Source organism: Protomyctophum bolini, assembly GCF_963924005.1.
Source record: "Protomyctophum bolini genome assembly, chromosome: 8".
NCBI classification, from domain to species: Eukaryota; Metazoa; Chordata; class Actinopteri; order Myctophiformes; family Myctophidae; genus Protomyctophum; species Protomyctophum bolini.
Window position 1 is genome coordinate 32,248,025 of NC_137869.1, and position 22,245 is coordinate 32,270,269.

Here is a 22,245-nt window from a genome sequence, read left to right on the forward strand (position 1 = left end):
TGGAGGGTCTCTGGCATATCTTTTCAAATGGGGGTCCGCAGGCTAATTAGTGTCAATTTGGGGGTCCTTGTCATGAAAAAGTTTGGGAACCACTGCCCTAGATAACCTGGGTGTATGGCATGGTTCAGTGTGACCCACCTAGCCTTGGTCATGCCATTCCAGCATTTGTCTTGATTGGTGTTGCCTGAGGCCAACTTGACACAGAGCGCCGCAGGGAGCTGGACCCAGTACTGCTGCATCGCCCTCAGCTTACTGGACAGGTCTGACACCTGCATGGGGAGACAGACAGACAAGACAAGGGTCATCGGTTTTCTGTTGCTATATCATGTCGATGCTTTCAAAATATATATATATTCAAAGATTGCCGCGTTCATAGCTTGGCAGGCACTGTGAACAGTGAATGCACTGTGAACTGTGATCTGCTCATTTTGAAGAGCCATTTTTTAAGAGCCAAAAGCACCCGTCTCTGAGCCTATCAGGTGTGCATAAGACTTTGTTGCTGAACAGGCAAGTATACAATAATGGATGAAGTGGTTAACATGATTGTGATGATATAGTTAACTACTTTTTTTCTTTTCTTTTTAAGATATTTTTTGGCTTTTTCTGCCTTTATTGATAGATATACAGTAGACTGACGGAATGGGGACAGAGAGGGGTGACACGCATCTAAATTCATCAGAGCAGCCTAGGTGCCCAGCTGTCCAGGCTTGTTAACTACTTTTTAACTAACACTAGCATGTCTGAGAGGTCATTTTGACCGTTTCTTTTAGATTTTGAAGTTGATTATCTTTGCCCATGAAGCTTTCAGAAGGTTTCCCTCCCATGACTTCCATGATGATTGAATGGGTTAACACAACTTTTCCATTGTCAAATTAATCATGTATTTGGCCACGGACCCCCATCTGAAAATATTTTGGGGCCCAGAGACCCCTATACAAGATTTGTGCTGTTAAAATGTTTCAAAGATAAATTCTAAAATAGGAAGGGAAAAAAAAAGATTTACAAGCTCGGATCGCGTTTCGAGCTTTCACATCTGCTGCTTTTGATTCTTTTGTGTGGCACTGTACTGTGATCAAGCAGGACATTAATTTATGAAAAAACGAAACAAAACATGAAAAGTTAGAAGATGGAGACAGCAACGACATACACATGAACATAACCCTGACCAACGACATACACATGAACATAACCCTGACCAACGACATACACATGAACATAACCCTGACCAACGACATACACATGAACATAACCCTGACCAACGACATACACATGAACATAACCCTGACCAACGACATACACATGAACATAACCCTGACCAACGACATACACATGAACATAACCCTGACCAACGACATACACATGAACATAACCCTGACATACACATGAACATAACCCTGACCAACGACATACACATGAACATAACCCTGACCAACGACATACACATGAACATAACCCTGACATACACATGAACATAACCCTGACCAACGACATACACATGAACATAACCCTGACATACACATGAACATAACCCTGACCAACGACATACACATGAACATAACCCTGACATACACATGAACATAACCCTGACCAACGACATACACATGAACATAACCCTGACCAACGACATACACATGAACATAACCCTGACCAACGACATACACATGAACATAACCCTGACCAACGACATACACATGAACATAACCCTGACCAACGACATACACATGAACATAACCCTGACCAACGACATACACATGAACATAACCCTGACCAACGACATACACATGAACATAACCCTGACCAACGACATACACATGAACATAACCCTGACCAACGACATACACATGAACATAACCCTGACCAACGACATACACATGAACATAAGCCTGACCAACGACATACACATGAACATAACCCTGACCAACGACATACACATGAACATAACCCTGACCAACGACATACACATGAACATAACCCTGACCAACGACATACACATGAACATAACCCTGACCAACGACATACACATGAACATAACCCTGACCAACGACATACACATGAACATAACCCTGACCAACGACATACACATGAACATAACCCTGACCAACGACATACACATGAACATAACCCTGACCAACGACATACACATGAACATAACCCTGACCAACGACATACACATGAACATAACCCTGACCAACGACATACACATGAACATAACCCTGACCAACGACATACACATGAACATAACCCTGACCAACGACATACACATGAACATAACCCTGACCAACGACATACACATGAACATAAGCCTGACCAACGACATACACATGAACATAACCCTGACCAACGACATACACATGAACATAAGCCTGACCAACGACATACACATGAACATAACCCTGACCTGCATCTCCAGCCTGAGCTCAGCCGTGGCAGTGGGTTTGTACTCAGCGGCAGCAGTCAGTGAATTACTGCGACGCCTGTGCTCTTCAGGGTTGGGAGTTCCTGCTCCCGTCTCACCTGGAGGTCCACACGTTTGGTACACCTGGGAGACACAGAGACACACACACACACACACGATAGCCAATTGATTAATGACACTAATTCACGACCAGGGGTCAGGGGGATCTGGCGGTGACTCCAGGGCCTCGGCCTTCCAGCTGTCAGATGATTACGATCACACAGTCACATGACGTTTACTTGGTCGCACTTTGCAAGCCCTGCCTCTTTGTATGAGCAGTAGTCAGCAGGCCCATTCTGTCCTATCACCATCAAGCCCTGCCTCTTTGTATGAGCAGTAGTCAGCAGGCCCATTCTGTCCTATCACCATCAAGCCCTGCCTCTTTGTATGAGCAGTAGTCAGCAGGCCCATTCTGTCCTATCACCATCAAGCCCTGCCTCTTTGTATGAGCAGTAGTCAGCAGGCCCATTCTGTCCGGGGGTCCGATCATGCGCTCTGCGGCTCTGCCCCCTGTCCCCGTATTGACCTGTCCCCGTATTGACCTGTCCCCGTATTGACCTGTCCCAGTATTGACCTGTCCCCGTATTGACCTGTCCCCGTATTGACCTGTCCCCGTATTGACCTGTCCCCGTATTGACTTGTCACCGTATTGACTTGTCCCCGTATTGACTTGTCACCGTATTGACTTGTCCCGGTATTGACCTGTTTTCAGGGTTTAGTTTATGTCCATATTAGTGAGTTTGAGTAGATTCCACTAGATGTCACTATAGAGCCACATATCACTCCAGTGAGTGTGCTTGGAAAAGCATTTACTGATACTATATATATATATATATATATATATTCTTAGTATTATTAGGTTAGGGGAGGAGCAACAGGCTAAAGAATTCAGAATTGACTTCAGAGTTGACTAATGTCTAAATACATCCTGACACCGAAGCCCTCAATGCTTCAGGAACAATGCTGAGAAGAGATATAACATAATACATTTCTGTTGGGATTTTTAATTAACGTGTAAAACATAAACAGATGAAAGTCTTACTTTAGCAGTGAACGTGTCCATGTTGTTGTGAAGGTATCGTACAGCCTCAAAGATGTGAAGAGGAATGGATGAGAGCACAACGTCCAGACTGGGCTCTGTGGTGAAACTAGACGCAACCTGGATCATCGTCTCTGAGGGGAGGAGAGGAGAGGAGAGGTTAAACCTGGGGTTAAACCGGTTCTGTTCTTTTTTCACGCCTAATTTTGAACCAAATTGATCGGTTCAGATCAGATCCCTAATAGTTTGTTCGGAACTGGAACCAAAAAATACTTCTTCTTGCCCTGAAGTGGGAACCAAAGTGGGCGTGTCACTATTCAGGCTGGAAGATGCATTGCAGATGTAATATATAGTATGGTGGAAAAGGGGCCGTGGCTCAGGAGGTAGCTAGCCGCCTTCTTGGAGTCGGAAGGTTCCCGGTTCGATTCCCGGCTCGGCGGCTCCTCCTGGAAGCGTGTCAAAGTGTCCTTTAGCAAGACAGTGAACCCCTAACTGCTTCCATTTAGGTCGGTGTGCCTTGCATGGCTTCCGGGGACCCCCAGGGGTCCTTGAGGGAGTTCCAGGGGGTCCCCAGCTAATAGTTAGGAACCAAATGGACCCTTATGGTTCTATAACTCTGAGAGTTGTACAAATGGAACCATGGGTCCATTTGGTTCCATTTGTACACTCTCAGAGTGAAATTAACTTTGATTTCATACAATAGACATTGGGGTCCCAGAGATAGAAATATGGCTCCGTAGACTAATGCATGTCAAGCTGAGGGCCCTTTAATTAAACAGGTTGAGAATCACTGCTAAGCTGTAAAAATCTTATGAGGGCCCTGGCATATGTTTTCAAATGGGGGGGGGGGGGGTCCGCGGGCTAATTAGTGTCAATTCCTTGACATGAAAAAGTTTGGAAACCACTGGTATAAATGCAGTGCATTCAACGTTCCATGTAGACGCGGTCCATATCACTATCAGCTCACCTATGAGGTTCATCCACTCTGCGTCCAGGTCAGCTTGGTTGGCCAGGCAGCCTTTCATGACGTTGGCGCAGTAGTTGGAACAGGGCTTGACCGCGGGCAGCCCCAGGCAGTGGGGGCAGTAGACCAGCTTCATCAGAGCCCGCACGCACTCTTCACTCAGAGAGACCTGAGGGGCCAAGCAGGATAGCGTTAGCTACATGCTAATCTCCACTGGTAACTAAGTACATTTACTTAAGCACTGTACTGCAATTTTCTTTCTTTTTGCAATTGAATGGCTGGAAAATGGAAATTAAGAGTTTACATATAATACACATAGTACATGCATAAACTGTATTTGGTTTCAGTATTTAGTTATGATGTATTTTCTGGGTGCAGTACTATATGCACCCCGTATTTTCTCTATTATTGAGTGATGCTAACCACTCCATTACGTGCCATTCTGTCTGTCTGTCTGTCTGTCTGTCTGTCTGTCTGTCTGTCTATGAGCATAGAAGTACCATCGCAATACCGCTGGATGGCACTGTTGATCAGCGTCACACACACGCACACACGCACACACGCACACACACACACACACACACACACACACACACACACACACACACACACACACACACACACACACACACAGACACACACACACACACACACACACACACACACACACACACACACACACACTTGTACAGGGGGCTTGTACAGGGCTTGTACAGTACAGTATAGTACAGTAGTACAGCACCACACAGTTCAGACGGGTCTGATATTATTGTAGCGGTCAATTTGTATTGGCAAAGCAAAAGTATACATCAGGTCGTAGTGAGAGGGTTGGGAGGATAGATGAATATGTAAAACCCAATGGGATTTGTTGTATACAATGGCGGCGCTCATAGAGAATGATACAGATTTACATGTGAAAATGAGGCGCGAAGGAAAACCCTCATTTTCAGCAAGCAATAACATTGTGCCACAAAAGAAAAGACTTATGCCTGGTACTAAAATATGAAAAGATTGGTGGATGGAGACTTGGAGCAATAACCACGCGCATGCACGCGCACACACACACACACACACACACACACACACACACACACACACACACACACACACACACACACACACACACACACACAGTGACACACACATCTAATTTCTTTATGTAGAGACGTAGTTGCATCATGAGCTGAGTACATTGTCACACCCATGGTTGGACGACCACACAGTCATATATCTGAGATGGTTACTTTCTTGACAGAGCCTGACGCTTCACTTCTAATGATGTTTTTTGGGTGGAGAGACATTCACAGGCAGTTAGGGAGCGTCAGCCCCACATTCACCATGTCTGCTCTTTCCCGGTCTCAACAGGCCTTAGTAGTACCGCACGTATACGTACGCATGTACGCACGCACACTCCCTCTTGCTTACTCACATACCGGTGGTTTTATTTCTTGATATTAATAACTCAGTATCTCTCACACCTCTCTCTCTCTCTGTCTCCATGCATACTGTATCTCTCTCTCCTACCCACACACTGGAACACACTGACCTGGGAGACCTTGCGGACCACCTCTCCACTGATGGTGAGTCCTTGGACAAAGGACCTGGCGGTGACAAAAGCCCTGGTCACCTTGACCTTGAGGTCCCTCTGAACCTCGCCCAACGGCCGCAGGGTCTCCTGTTGCTTGGCAACGCACTCCAGGTAGTCTTCCGATAGGCTGACCTGTCAGTCAGAGAACATAATGAGTACATTTTTAATGCGTGTTAATTAATAATCTCTCTGCTATTTAGGAAAGCATCCTGAATAGACCTATTGGCTACTTCCTTTTCTAGGAAAACTGTTATGGAACCAAATGGACCCCGCTTTGAGAACCACTGGTTTACAGAAAAGCAATATACTGTATCCACATTCTGAGAAGGCTCAAAACAAGAATTGGTTGCTGTTATGAATGTAAAAGCCAGGCTAGAGACTGATAGTGTAATTATGTAATAGAACGATTGTGGAGAACGATAAAATGATATCACAATGAACTTTGAGCTACTTTTACTTTTTCAAACAATGCCTCGTCTTCATCCGATCTCGGGTGACTAACCTCAGCAAATAAAAAGCCTCATAAAATCTTTATGGTCTGTTGAAAATGGAACGTAATAAAAGTGAGTGTACATGGACCTGGACAAAAGAATACCGGTAGTCAATTAAAATTAATACTGTAGATACTTTCTGTGTTCGGGAATTAAGCATGGAACGCACTGGGATTAGTGCATTGGGATTAGTTTTATGGTGCAAGTGATTCGTCTCGCAATAGGAACTTTACCAAGGGAGATTGTAAGAAGGAATATTTTTAAGCAGCCATTAAATTCTCCTCATTCAACTACAACGGGACAGACAGACCAGAATCAAAGGATGCAACTGCTGATAATACTTGCTTATATAAAATATTTAACATTAAGCATTTCTGAAACGGCAATTGAAATTCCAATTTATTTTGTGTTATTTAACCACTTAGGCCCTATTTTTATGCTTTGTTGTACGCCTGTACGGTAACGAAAACACCTATATGGACTCAGAAATCTGTTATTTTGGAGAAGTTTTCACCAGTAATGCCCAAAATAGGAATGCTACACGTATCAAAAGTGGTTCCCAAACTTTTCTATGTCAAGGACCCCGAAATGAATGTGTATTTGGCCAGTGGCCACAGAGCCCCCATTTAGCTGGGGACCCCCTGGAACCCCTCTCAAGGACCCCTGGGGTTCCCATAGCCATACTGTATATATTTACATCTGGAGGGATGTTGTTCTTGAAGGCCCGCTCCAGGAGGCGGGCCCAGAACTCTGACATGGTCTCGTCCAGGTTGAGGGCGGAGCCTCTGTAGTAGCGGCGCAGGTCAGCGTAGAGGTCAGCGTAGAGGCCTGTGTTCTGGGAGTACAGGGGCCCCAGGGGGGCCAACACGTCCTGCAGGGAACGCTCCGAACGGCTGTGGAGCTCTGTGAAGTAGGCTGACCAGAGACAGACGGACGAAAGTGAGCGTGTGTGTGTGTGTGTTTGGGCTGTGTGCGTGCATGCGTGCGTGTGGAGAGGGAGACAGAAAGAGAGAGAGACAGAGAGAGAGGGGGGGACTTTTCCTTCCTGCCTCAAAGACCAACCTGTCTGAGACAAATTCCTCATTATATGAAATCATACCTGGTGTAACTGTCCAAGCCTTAAGCTATACCAGATGGACAGCTACTGTGCTCCACATTTATTCTTTCTTTCTTTCTTTCTTTCTTCTCGTGCGTGTGTGTGTGTGTGTGTGTGTGTGTGTGTGTGCGCGTGTGTGTGTGCGTGTGTGTGTGTGTGTGTGTGTGTGTGTGTGTGTGTGTGTGACTGTGCGTGCGTGTGTGCGTGCGTGCATGCGACTCTGTGTGCGTGTGTGTACAGGTGGAGTTACAGTAATATTCAACCCTATATATTTTGTCCCCATACAAATATAAGACATGAGAGGGGCCATCTTTGATTTCGTGTGTCTGTATACTGTATCTGTCATACAACCCCGTCCCCTTCCTCCATCTTTTCCTTCTCTATCCAACCTGCACTTCCCTCTCTTGTGTTCTCGCGGAACAGTACCCGCCGTCTCACGCACGTTTTTAAATAAATGAAACACTGTGGAGCTGAGCCTTCTCTCTTTTTAACACTGTCTTACTCTCTGACACTGTCTTACTCTCTGACACTGTCTTACTCTCTGTCACTGTCTTACTCTCTGACACTGTCTTACTCTCTGTCACTGTCTTACTCTCTGTCACTGTCTTACTCTCTGACACTGTCTTACTCTCTGACACTGTCTTACTCTCTGACACTGTCTTACTCTCTGTCACTGTCTTACTCTCTGACACTGTCTTACTCTCTGTCACTGTCTTACTCTCTGTCTGTCTCTCTCTCCTTCTCATACCTCGCCTCCGATCAGCCCCGCCCTCTGTGTGATGTACAATAATCTGCAGACTTGGCTCCTCAGTGGGTCAACTGCTCATTAGCTGAGCCAGCCTCTGCCCCGAGGGATACCCCTCTCTCTCTCTGTGTGTGTGTGTGTGTGTGTGTGTGTGTGTGTGTGTGTGTGTGTGTGTGTGTGTGTGTGTGTGTGGGGTTCAGCTTATCACATTTCATTGTGTCTGGCTCACTCTGTTCTCATTATAGCACTCAGTCAGGGGTAGCCTTGATGGCCACGAGCATGCATGTACACACGCTCACACGCATGCACACACACACACACACACACACACACACACACACACACACACACACACACACACACACACACACACACACACACACACACACACAGCAAGCATTGCACATGTTGTTTAAAGTGTGCAGTCAGGGAAACACACAAACAATCACCCATGAGGAAACACTCACAAGCATACAACATACATTACAAACCAATTTTACAACTTAGGCATTTAGCAGACATTCTTAATCCAGAGCGATTTACAATAAGCAAGAACAACTCATGGTATACGTCAAATGCATAAATAGTAATCTAGGATCATAGGTAAACCAAGAAGAACCTATATAAATATCCAAAGAAAATAATCTTCTGTACATTGACTATACACTATAGGATGCCAGGTCAACAACAATGACCTGGAATCAGACAGACAGGTCATCTTACTGTCATAGCTCCTGTACAGAGCGGTGAAGGAAGCCTGCAGTGACCTCCCGGCTGCCTTGATCAGGCCCTCGGTCTCCTTGGCGCTGAGGCCGGCCAGGTTCTCCTCCATGCTGCTGATGCAACACGTGGGGCCCTGGGGACACGTCCTCAGGTGCTCACCTGCATGGTGGGAGGAAGGAAGAAGAAATCAGTAAAAGTAGAGCAATACCAAAACAAGTTTAACCCATTTAGATCTGTGTCGCCTTATAGATTTTTTTTATCCACTATTTTAAACTTTAGCCGTTGAAAAATGGCAGCTCTACAAGCGCGGTACCGAGTGCTGCGCTACGAGCTTGTAGATACTGTATCTTTTAATCTCATATGAATATATGATATAGAATCTTTCGTTCACAGTGAACGTTTTTAACTCAAATATCTGCTTTTGGAGGATCCCTGGAACAACATATTTTCAGGTGGGGGTCCGCGGCCAAATGCAGATAATTCTGTGGGTCCTTGACATGAAAAAGTTTGAGCACCGGTGCACCACTGATACGTTTTTCAGAAAACTGTCAGGATTTGGGGGTCTCCGGGGCTTCTGTCTCCTCCTTTGCAGTGTAAAGTGAGGGACGCTCTTATCATCATACATACATCATCATACATCGCATTCCGATTCCGTGAAATCAAATCACCACTATGTGGTACACACAAACACACAAAGCTGGGCATAGGAGGGGCTAGCGCCCCTCAAAGCTGTGTGCATCAAGTCCGTTTAGGGCTTTATAGGTCAGGAGGAGCACCTTGAAGTCGGTGTGTGAAACAAACAGCTAAACAAAAAGAAGGCATCCAGCCCGAACAGAGAGAGTCACAGCCTGCCTTTTGAAAGGCAGGCTTCCATTATGGGTCACATTAAATGTGACCCATAATGGAACCAAATTTTGGTTCCATTTCTATACTCCCAGCGTTATGGGAGTCCTTACATTTAAAATGTTTGGGAACCACTTCCATGGGATAATCAGCTGCTGGTAAACTTGTGCTGGAATTATTGTGAGGAAACACTGGTGCTGCTTCATTTTATCTGAAACCCCTGTCACACTGTATACAGTTTCAATGTGCGCGTGTCCATGCTGGAGGAAAGAAACATACGTATCCCAGCAAGCCAAATGACGTCATGATGACGTTATGATGACATCCTCCGGTAACCCTCAGGACGTTCATGACTAGGCCAGATCACAGCCCTTATGGAGATGATCTTTACGTCATTTCCAGGACGTCTTCACCAGTTAAATTGATATGGGCCAGTTGATCTGTCTTCGATCGGACTCTCTCCGATTCATCCAGGGAAGTCCGTCTTAGTGGGCAGAATTTATGTTGATATACTGGGCCAGATCTGCCTATAGTCTTGGTTTGACTTGATCTAGCCCCAATAGATTCGTCCACGTTGTTCAGACTAACAAGCACGGGAGCAGACGCTAGTCCGACATGCGGCCTGTATGTATACGCTGGTGGGACTTCAAGTGACCTAACTGACCGAAACTCTTGTCACATTGTTTACAGTGGTAAGGTTTCTCTCCAGTATGGATACGCTGGTGTTTCTTCAGAGTACCAATCACATTGAAACTCTTGTCACACAGTTTACAGTGGTATGGTTTTTCTCCTGTATGGATACGCTGGTGTCTCTTCAAGTCACCTGACCAAATGAAACTCTTGTCACACTGTTTACAGTGGTATGGTTTTTCTCCTGTGTGGACACGATGGTGTTTCTTCAGACTACCCATGTCATTGAAACTCTTGCCACACAGTTTACAGTGATAAGGTTTTTCTCCTGTGTGGATACGTTGGTGTTTCTTTAGGCTACCCATGTCAATGAAACTCTTGTCACACACTTTACAGTGGTAAGGTTTCTCTCCTGTGTGGACACGCTGGTGTAACTTCAGAGAACCACTCACATTGAAACTCTTGTCACACTGTTTACAGTGGTAAAGTTTTTCTCCAGTGTGGATACGTTGGTGTCTCCTTAGATTACTGTTGTCATTGAAACCCATGTCACACTGTTTACAGTGGTAAGGTTTTTCTCCTGTATGGATACGCTGATGTATCTTCAAGTTAACTAACTGACTGAAACTCTTGTTGCACGGTTTACAGTGGTATGTTCTTTCTCCTGTATGGATACACTGGTGTTTCTTCAAGTCACCTGAACAAATTAAACTCTTGTCACACTGTTTACAGTGGTAAGGTTTTTCTCCAGTGTGGATACGCTGGTGTAACGTCAGATGATCTAAACGTTGGAAGCTCTTGTCGCATGGTTTACAGATGTGGTCAGCTGTGTAGGTCAGCCAGGTCTTTACTCCTCCCGCACACGTTACATTCTTGGTAGGCCGTTGATGAGATCCTCGTTCGTTTGCATCTTCTTGTCTGGTCACAGAGCTAGGGTGGGGTTCTACATTCATCATTTGATGTCCACTCATCATTTGACAGTAGATGTCACAGTGGTTGCTCTTCACGTTTTTATGGTTGAAGGACTGAGACAAGGAAGGCTTATGACCACTAAAGAACAGAAGACAAGAGCTGTAGGAGTTGGCCTTATATGATCTGTTCTTTCTCAATTCTAAATTCTCTGCCTCTATCTGTATTTGCTGCTGACTCACTAGCCTTTTTCTAGCTCTCTATGTATCAGTCTCTGGCGCTCTTGGTCACATGTAAACAGTAGATTCCTAAAATCATCTTTACTCTTTATATAGGCTGAGCATAGGTATGGTCTAATGTTACACACAAGACAAACCATTGCCAGGCATGCAAGTGCATGCAAGTGCAAGCATAGCAACCACAATTTGTGCAGGTGCCACTGCAGCGCACCCGCAGGGCTGAAGAGAGAAATATTCAATTATGGTTTTCATAGAGGGTCGGGATCCAGTGGGTCCCCAGCAAAAACAGTTTAAACACTTGTGAGCCTGTAGTTTGGTTATTTTTTGGACAAACCTTAACCTTGACCAAAAAAGAAGGAAGGAATAAAATGTATGCGGGTGTCCGTGCCAAAAACATACATTCGGGGGTCCTTGACAAGACAATGTATAATAAATCAATGTATTATTGATACGTATAACCTGACGAGAGAGGTCTGGCACGATCAATGAAGACTGGACTGGTGGACAGACCAATATTCAAGGTCTGTCTACCGCAAGAATACAGAGGTTAACAAAAGTATTTATATCGGCCACATGACGTCATGTCGTCATTTAGAGCCCTAAACATACATTAAAGTCTAGAGTCCATAGTCTTTTTGGCTGGCTCTAAAGTGCTCTCAACAAACATTGTGATATCCTCAAAGTCCATAGAGGCTTGGCTGCCATATAACGTAATCTTCAAACGCCTTCCATTGGAGGGGCTAGCGCCCCTCAAAAAGGCCATTACTCAAAGTTTAGAAAACATTGTCAAACGTTTAAAAAGAATATATCAAATCTATATGCTCTGCTACTTTGTTTTGTGAATAAAAATTTATTTTGCTATTTGTACGGTAGAGTATGTTCATACAATATAACTACTACAATTTGGGTGGTTGGTTGTACCATCTCCCTGCTCTTCTATTCAGACATTTAGATCTTGTGTCTAGGTGGGACACAAACGTTCACACCATCCTGTCCTTTTAATCTTCATTTCACAAAATGGTTCGCTCATGGGTAGCCCCATAAGCAAACCATTTTGCTCATTTGAACTAATTTGCTCATTAGTAACTGTAGATACTAAAGTAACCTTTAGTTTCTGGTTTGACACAGACATTTTACGAGAGGGTCCAAATTCTATTTCTCCCCAGAGCGAACAGGCAGGCTCAGTGGTGAAACGGTCAGCACTTGCACAGAAGACCCGGGTTCAAATCCGATGTAGCAGGAGAGTTACGTAGTTCAGCTTTAGGTCTAACATGACAGCAAAATGGCCACTGTGTAAATAACGAACCATGAGGTCAGATAAACCTGCATACGCATACTTGTGGGCACGTTTAGACAGCAAAAATCACAGAACACACACACACACACACTGTACATTGGCAGCCAGACAGCCTAGAAAGCAGTCTGCTGCATCAGTCCCTTGACACAGACTGGATGCCCCAGGAACATTCTGCGCGCGCGTGCGTGTTTGCGTGTGTATCTGGGTGTGTCTAGGAAGGTTAGGGGTCAGCAAGTGCCCCACGGCTGACTGCACCCCCAACTCTGCCTCCACTCCCACGTGTGCGTGCAAACACGTGTGTCCTCCTTGTGCATCCATACACACGTGCGTGTGTCCTCCTTGTGCATCCATACACACGTGTGTGTGTCCTCCTTGTGCATCCATACACACATGCGTGTGTCCTCCTTGTGCATCCATACACACATGCGTGTGTCCTCCTTGTGCATCCATACACACATGCGTGCGTATATGTACTCCATGCTAAGTGGAGCAGAAGCGGGGATGCCTTCATCATCGCTGCTCCATGAATGTTTCATTGCCACAGGCTGGTGCACCATTTGACATCACGGACAATGTCTACAGTGCAGACACACTAAAGGCCTTACCCTTAGTCCATGTGGCTCTAGTATTCCTTTACTTGATTGCTCGCTTCATTGATTGATTGATTGATTGACATTTTTATTGACAATAATGCATTGTAAGGTAGGCCTACATATTTGTACATATCTGTACAAATATTTAGGCAAAGGGATAAATCACAAAAAAGCATAATTTCCATTGGTGAAGGTGAAAGGGGTTGTGAACTGAAGTAAATCTGGGTATCAACTGAACTCAGAGAGAGTAGGCCTACAAATGTACCAAATTACGGGTCAAGTTTACACAGAGTTAACACTTCTGATCTGAATGTGTGTAGACAAAAATGTGCTAGTTCACTGCGTAACTCCATTTCCTCCTTGAATCATCCCTTTATTAAACTTACCATCCACTACAAAACCAGTGGGCATGTAGATAGATACTGTCTGAGACCACCCTTACAAAACAACAGCAAGGGGGGCAAAGCACAATACGGCCATCTAACTTAGGTCACGGGTAGGAAGTACAGAATTATTCATGTTTTTTGGAAGAAAATAAAAAGTCCCTCTCGGGTCGGGTTTGTTTTGTTCTAAAGTGCAGGAGTGTCGGGATCTTTGTAGTTGAGCTGGCTATGATCACTGGAGCGTGCGGCCAGCATTCTCTCGTCTCTTCAGCAGCCAAACATCTTTACTGTACCTCTGACTTAATCCTCTAATCATGTTCTCACTTTGAAGCGGCACTGAGCTTCTGAGGAGGTGAGATCTTGAGATTTCCAGGTGTTGACATGGCAGGTGACAGCCTGCGCTGCACACTGGAAGCAAGACAAGGGAAGGCGTGACGTGATACTAAAGGAAGACGACGTGAGAGGATGGAGAGGAACGGAGGAGGCAGGAAGACAGTGTAGCGGAGGAGAAACACCCAGCCATCACCTGTCTTAGTGAGTCTTAAGTCACTACGTTTGTGCTTTGAGACATCTAGACAAGGCAACCCATTGTTTTTTGCAATGGGTTGTTGGATGGAGGAGTGTTTATGCAAGACGGGCTTGAGTCATATCAATTCAGAGGCCTTCGAAATCTTTACTAATAAGTCGCAAGGCATTGGTAAGGAGAGGACAGGACATGACGTTTAGATTTCAGGTCTCATTCAGTGTCTGTATTGGACCGATGCTCAGCCTTAATGAACTCATCACAACAAGACGACACATTTCAAATGTATAGCGTTCATTGTAATCAATGGCAGGTTACAGATACAGTATAGCATAGACGCATGCAGCCTAATGCTTCCGCGGGGCTCCAGGGGCAGATGTAATCACTATCCCATCTCTGGGCACAGATGTGCTGCAGCACATTGTTGCAGCGTTAGCATGTTGTCGCTGGGTTTCCTGCTCACCCAGACAGAGGAGGAGGCTGTTGGCCACAGAGACAGACACATTGTAATACATTCCTGGGTTGCTAGGTAATGGAAGTAGGGTATCCTGCTATAAAAACTTTTAATTTGCTTGTAGACTAGAGACAGAAGTGAGCACAGTGGCACTGGCAACATGTATAGACACACGCACGCACGTGCAGGCGCTCTCAGAACGTTTGAACATGTGCTATAAACACACACACAGACATAGACACATACACATAAACACACATGCACGCACACACGCACGAGGCAGACTACTTGAACATGTGCTATAGACACACACACACACACACACACACACACACACACACACACACACACACACGGACAGGAGAAGACGGCAAAAGTGAGTGCAGGAGCTACATGTGAGGCAGATCTCGAGTCCAAATAGTCCTAATGATGGAACTCCTAACCTGCTGTGGATAAGCGTTTGTAGCAGAGGGGAGAGAGAGAGAGAGAGAGAGAGAGAGAGAGAGAGAGAGAGAGAGAGAGAGAGCCAGAGCGGCAGAAAGTGTGGAAACTCCCGTTAGCCAGACCTTTAAACCGACTGGGAGCCTTTAAGTGCCCTGTGGGCTCAGAGGTTTCACAAACAAAGGGGAGAGGAGGATGTGAATGAGGGCTCACCGCGTGGTGCAGAAGAGTGGAGAACAGATAACATGAGAGGGCAGCAGAGCTACAGAGAGGGTGGTGAGAGGAGCAGAGAAGGTGGGGGATGAATACAAGCAGAAGAGCAAAGGGCAGTTAGAGAAGTGGAGGAGTAGATCCCCTATAGGTGTAGCAGTGTGTACTGTGGCTCCGTCTGTCAGTCACCATGACCTGACAGCCAATCACCTTCCTACATGTACAGTAAGTCTACTTGAGGCCTATAGTGTTAGGAACTGTATTCATTCAGCCAGTCAATCATTGAGTCATTCAGTGTTTCTTTTTTAACCCATTATGACTGGGGGCCGATTCTATAAATTCCTTCAAAATCAGTATTTCTCACACTTTCAAGATTTTTCTAACACAAACTCCAAGTATCAGTATACCGCACCGTAGGTGTCGTGAATCCTCTCGTTTCTGCTGTCTTTTGCCTCGGGCCTCGCCATAGATTTAGCTCAATCCACATCCCAAGGGCACATGCAGACGCACACACTATGAATATTAACATTTTCCCAGTGGTGATAATGTAAGCTCCATCTAGCCTATTGTAATCCAAAGAAGGTTACATATTGGATGATAGAACGATAGTGCCGTGTTGGTTTTATCTGATAATTGTACGGGAATGGGAACAGTGGTGAAGAGAGATAAGATATAATGAGATGTTCAGAGGCAGAGTTGGATTCAAATTCACAACATTGTGAATACCTGGCCTGCCATAACCTATAGCCTCGGTCCCAGCCTTACTCATCTGCGAAGAGAAAAGCCTGGTCACAGCCTAAGGGAGAGACGGTATCGGCGGAAGTGTCCGGCTGGAATATTTGACCAATCACAACACTTGTTTCATGCATGGCGATGTAAACAGATTTGTAAAGCGTCAACGTAATTTCCTTGAGCAGTATTTCCGCCCAAATCCCGCTACTTCCGCCCCCAGAAAATGATAGCGTCTACACAGCGTAGGTCTTGCCCAGCGTGGCCATAACCTGTGTGCATGTCTCAGGATGCTGCCTCCTCCTACAGCTGTAATGTCCCATTCCTTTTGAACTTTACAGCTTATACACAAAGGTTCAACATATGCCAGTTAAAACCTTTTCTTCAAAGAAGTGCACATACTGTACATACAAATAAAAGCAAATAGAGTAAGTAATAAAACTGGCTAACCTGTTTTGCCCCTCTGATACCATGCTAATTAGCCTAACCGATCTAATTAGGATTTATTTTAGTATGGCTGGAGAGCCTCTTAGTCCAATAATATTAGATTTTGTAGAATAAGAAATATCACAGTTCTACTGTAGGGTTCTCATAATGTAATCTGAATGTTTCATTTGCCCATATAGCTAAGCATTGCACAGCCATTTCAGTCCTATTTTCTGTTGGAGGATCCTGTCTCCTCCTATCTTCTCTCTGTAGCCAACCCAGCTGTCTCTCTGTCTGCCTTACAGTCCTGAGGTCAAAGCCCTGTTATACTGTACTTACAGTAGCTGCTCGAAATAGCAGATCTACAACCTCACCTCACGCGTTTCGATGAAACATTGTGAGCTTTTAGATTGGGTATTTTGGCCCAGTTAGAGGCAGACAGAGTCCAGGAGTACGAGGAGTAAGGGTCTACAAACCCCTAGCCTGAGCCTCGGTCCCAAGCGTACTCATCTGCCAAGAGAAAAGCCTGGTCACAACCTAAGGCAGAGACGGTGTAGCACTGCCACACAAGTTATACCTGATTTATTTTAATATTAACATTTAAAAGTGCATGTTGTATTATTTAATATTTCTGAGTTAACGCCATCTGTCAAGGGAAAGGTCCTATATATTCTGTGCTGTCTATTTTGTGAGTTTGTTATTATTTGGGGGGGTTTAAAAGACTATGTTTATGATTTGATATTTTTTGAGTGACAAGGGTCTGGAGTTGTACTGACGCCCATAAAGTAGGCGGAGGTTACCGGCCTGACAGGTAGACCTGACGAGAGAGACAAACAGAACAGGGAGTCTACAAGGGCCCGAGGCTCGAGGCTCCAGATAGTTGTCTTTTATACATTTTGATATCCCGCCCAACATGACAAACCCCTCAAATCAATGTCACTCCAACCCTCTACATGCATAGGAAAGTGACATGGCTGAACGGCGCCCCTCTCCAAAAGCTGAACAATGTTCTACTCAGCGTGCCCCGCCCAGGGTGCTCCACCAAACACTGGGGCGGCGGGAGCACTGAAACACGGTGCAGGGCTGGGAAGAGTGTCTTTAGCAGAAAAGTGCTGGCAGCTCAATAAACGGTTTCTGTGGACACGATGCCCCCCTAAAGGTTCAGAGTGTAGCAGAGTAGCCATGCATGAAGGCTAGAAGCATAATAGCTCTCTTTAGCAAGGGGATTCCCCTTTGAGTCGGCGGCATATGTTTGGTTTCCTAAGCAGGAGACCTGGATTTGAATCCAAGTGGGAACAATGGCTTGTTGGATACTCTCTCTATCGAGCTCCTTCACTGTGTAACTCATTTGTATTGACCTATCGGTCAGGGCTGCACGATATATCAATGATGTATCATCGTAATATCAACGTGGGATAGTGGTGTATTGCTGCTTCATGTGTGTGTAGAATTCAACATAATCCCCCAAAGGTACATGAAAGCAGATCTAAGCGGATGGAGCTTAGATTGTAACTGTAGTTGTAACTGTAAATGAGTAAAAACACTCATGATGTGCAGTAGCAGAGAGGTCCGGGGATCCCAGTTTGAGAACCACTGGCCACCTAAATGCTTGACACTAGGGCCTGTGGATGATGATTGGTTCTCTTGCACTGTATAAATGCATGCTATTGAGTGGTCCAGTCAGTTTACACCAGGTCGTTTTCTGGCTGAACTTGCATTTAAATGGGCTGAAGAAGGACTACTTTCTGCCATCAAACGTTCATTAACGTTTTGGGTATATATATTATTGTATTTGTTCAACAACCCAACCCAGCCAGGCACCAATAAGACAATTTATACTTTGTATTGCGCACGGGATGAGATTTACAATCCCACAACAATGCATTGTGCTGCAACGTGTGTGAGCTCGGCTGTTTGCATTGTGACACCTGCAAGTATAGCACAGATTATCATGGGAGGCAAGTTTTTCTTTCATATACAGGCCAACTATGTTGTAAGATCTGTATCGATTCTTTGGAAAAAAGAACAACTGTCTCTTTAGGTTAATTGTTGCTGGGCTGTTCTGTTAGATGACACAGACCTTCGAGCTCCATGCATATACAGTAGTGCCACGACTGCATATATTTATTACCAAAGTATGAATGCAACCCACATCCCTGTGATGTTCTGCCCAATGAACTGTATACATGAAATCAAATATCCTATATCATGGTAGAGTTAACAGCATTGTTAACCCAATGAACTATGCAAAGAAAGGAACAGCCACCATGGTCCATTGACTTATACTGGGCTACAATAAAGACATTCATACAGGGTGATTCTGCTGTGAATAATATGAACTGCTCATTTTTTGTACGACACAAACTTTTGTACGACACAAAACTCTATTTTATGACTTTGATTGGAGAGGATCAGGGTCACCACACAAACAATTAAAGAGGATCAGATCACTTCATGTCTTGAAAGCGCACGTGTGTGCAACACATAAGGGTATGTTTAATGTTCCTCACCGAGACATAATACCCTGAGGCTGTAAGTTAGGCCGCATGGAATGTATTCACAAAGGATAATCTCTCATCTCTCTAACTCTTCCCTCCCTCGTAGCACACACGGCACAGCTTTGATGATGTGCACTGTATAGCTAAACTAATTCAGCATTATAATTTAGGCCTTTATAAACGGGAATAGAATTTAAACAACAGTGTAATATTTTGTTATGTATTAATATCATAGACATTAAATGAAGGCAAAACATGGAATAATGTCAAACCAGTTCTGAATCTGCCTCGACCAACTTTGGCCCCGCCCACCACTTTTGCTGTAAATAATTAAAGGGGAGCAGTGGTATTCTGAACATTGAGTGTGTGGGTTTTCCTCTTTTTCATTGCTGTCAGGTCCCGGGCAAAAGTATTAGGTGAATGTGTTGTTAAAAGCAGAGCACAAGTGATATCTCCAATTCCCCAGACCGCTTTATTTATTATAACTATTATATTTCCAGGACATTAAATGAGACACATAAATCCCAGCCGTGTGTCAGCCACATTGCCATTGGTGCGGTTGTGGGCAGCTTGCTTTTTTCTCCGAATGCTTGGAGGCTGAATTGGTACTGCACACTGTAGCACACAACTCATGCCTCCCACATTACTAACTGCCATTCCATCCCATCCATCTTCTCTTCTGACTGCTGAAGAGAGAATACATTTGTGAGTCTCAGTTTTATAACATTGCTGTCTGGCAGAAAGCTCTTATCTCCATATTCTAACTCGTGTTATTTCTAGGCTTTTATTTTGTTCAAAAAATGAAAGCCTGGAGGAACGCATTGGCCGCTCTGGAGGAACGCATTGGCCGCTCTGGAGGAACGCATTGGCCGCTCTGGTCTAGAAGTGGGAGGGTGGGGAGGAACGCATTGGCCGCTCTGGTCTAGAAGTGGGAGGGTGGGGAGGAACGCATTGGCCGCTCTGGTCTAGAAGTGGGAGGGTGGGGAGGAACGCATTGGCCACTCTGGTCTAGAAGTGGGAGGGTGGGGAGGAACGCATTGGCCGCTCTGGTCTAGAAGTGGGAGGGTGGGGAGGAACGCATTGGCCGCTCTGGTCTGGAAGTGGGAGGGTGGGCGTCACTTCAAATGATGTGACGTAGAGCTGCACTGGGGGGGAGAGGAGGGGCCGGGGGTGACTGACAGATCGGTGAGATCCAATCAGAGCGTGCGCAAATCTCTGTCGCCACCCGCCCCTCTAGACCAGAAACCAGAAACACATTACCTCAGGCTAATAAGCAACTAACTCCTCACTGAGGCGCATGCGTGTGCGCGTGTGTGTGTGTGTGTGTGTGTGCGCGTTTATGTGCGTGCGTGTGCGTGTGAGTGTGTGTGTGTGTGTGGTAACTGAGGGGGTCTTGTGTGTGCGTATATGTGCAGGTGTTACTGTATAGTGCAGTAAAGGTCCGTTACGTCTGTAAACTGAACAGAGTAGAAACTTGCGTTATCCATTAATGGAGCAGTAGAGGGTAAAAAAATCCTCAGAGGCGATTTAACCACATGAACCCCGGCGTCCCTATTTTGGGCCAGCGAACATTCAGCTAAAATAGGCCAACATCTGCTACTTGATTACATGATTCATGTTAGATTACTTCCTGGTCAATGAGCTGGCAGCGATGTGAGTCATTGTGATACTGACTCCTCTGATATACTGTAGCTAATCACTGTATGATAATAATAACAAAATGATGTCAAAACAACATGTTTTATAGCAGAACGTTTCATTTATCTTCTTCCCATTTCCATTTTCCCACCCTTTTGTCTCTGTCTGATCTTTCTCTCCTGTTATTATGTCTCTACTGTATGTCCCACCAGGATTCCTCTGTCCTTTCATTCCTCCATCAGCCCTTCAAAACATCTCACTGAACAAGTCTAGTCTGTAAATGTCCTACTAGTTGGCCTGGACAATGTACACCTGTACAGCAGGTTAATCGAATAATCCAGAATCCGATGCCCATGTATGTCGATCGAAGCAGGAGGTTTCTCCACTATTAAAATCATCATAAAGTCACTGAATTCTCCGCCGATTTTGGATTATTATAAATGTCAGACATGTATTTATGTTATACTATATGTTGTCAAAAACTGTGAGTTTCCATACAAAAACACCATATACGTGCAGTATATGTTTCTTGCAGTGGAGTTATGACAAGCCGCCCTGCATGCTTAATATGGGGGCGGTGTTGTCGTACGGCCGCCACTGGTCAACGTGTCTACGGCCCCGCCCACCCTTCTAGCATTCCATCTGTCCCCTACCTCTCTCTCTCCTGTCCCCTACCTCTCTCTCTCTCCTGTCCCCTACCTCTGAAAGGCCTCTCTCTCTCTCTCTCTCCTGTCCCCTACCTCTGAAAGGCCTCTCTCTCTCTCTCTCTCCTGTCCCCTACCTCTGAAAGGCCTCTCTCTCTCTCTCTCTCCTGTCCCCTACCTCTCTCTCTCTCCTGTCCCCTACCTCTGAAAGGCCTCTCTCTCTCTCTCTCTCTCTCTCCTGTCCCCTACCTCTCTCTCTCTCCTGTCCCCTACCTCTCTCTCTCTCCTGTCCCCTACCTCTGAAAGGCCTCTCTCTCTCCTGTCCCCTACCTCTGAAAGGCCTCTCTCTCTCTCCTGTCCCCTACCTCTGAAAGGCCTCTCTCTCTCTCTCCTGTCCCCTACCTCTGAAAGGCCTCTCTCTCTCTCCTCATATTTTCTTCAAGGCCGCCTCACTCCCTCCATCCATCATCTCCTCAAGGTCAGCTCCTCTATTTAGCCTCTCCTTTGGTCTCCCTCCTCTCTCTCTCCTTTCCTCCTCCTCCACCACCTCCTCCTCCTCCTCTCCCGCTGAGATGAAAGTTTTGTCACAGGAAGTGACCTCGCCCCGTGTTACCGCGGTAACAGTCTGCCTCGTTCTAACTAATGGAACCTTTGACCCCAGCAGCCGTAAAGACAGACTGATACTCA

General features: G+C 45.4%; 1 protein-coding gene across 1 annotated transcript in view; it reads right to left on the minus strand.

The window, feature by feature from the left end:
- LOC308319352 (glypican-1-like) overlaps positions 1-22,245 on the minus strand; it is a 45,328-nt gene that overhangs the window by 8,356 nt on the left and 14,727 nt on the right. The window contains exons 2-8 of the mRNA XM_080769383.1: positions 9,102-9,260; positions 7,235-7,452; positions 6,005-6,178; positions 4,462-4,627; positions 3,498-3,628; positions 2,399-2,539; positions 139-269 (exon numbers count right to left, since the gene is read on the minus strand). Of these exons, the coding sequence (XP_080625509.1) occupies positions 139-269; positions 2,399-2,539; positions 3,498-3,628; positions 4,462-4,627; positions 6,005-6,178; positions 7,235-7,452; positions 9,102-9,260 (1,120 nt within the window). The remainder of the gene's footprint in view (positions 1-138; positions 270-2,398; positions 2,540-3,497; positions 3,629-4,461; positions 4,628-6,004; positions 6,179-7,234; positions 7,453-9,101; positions 9,261-22,245) is intronic.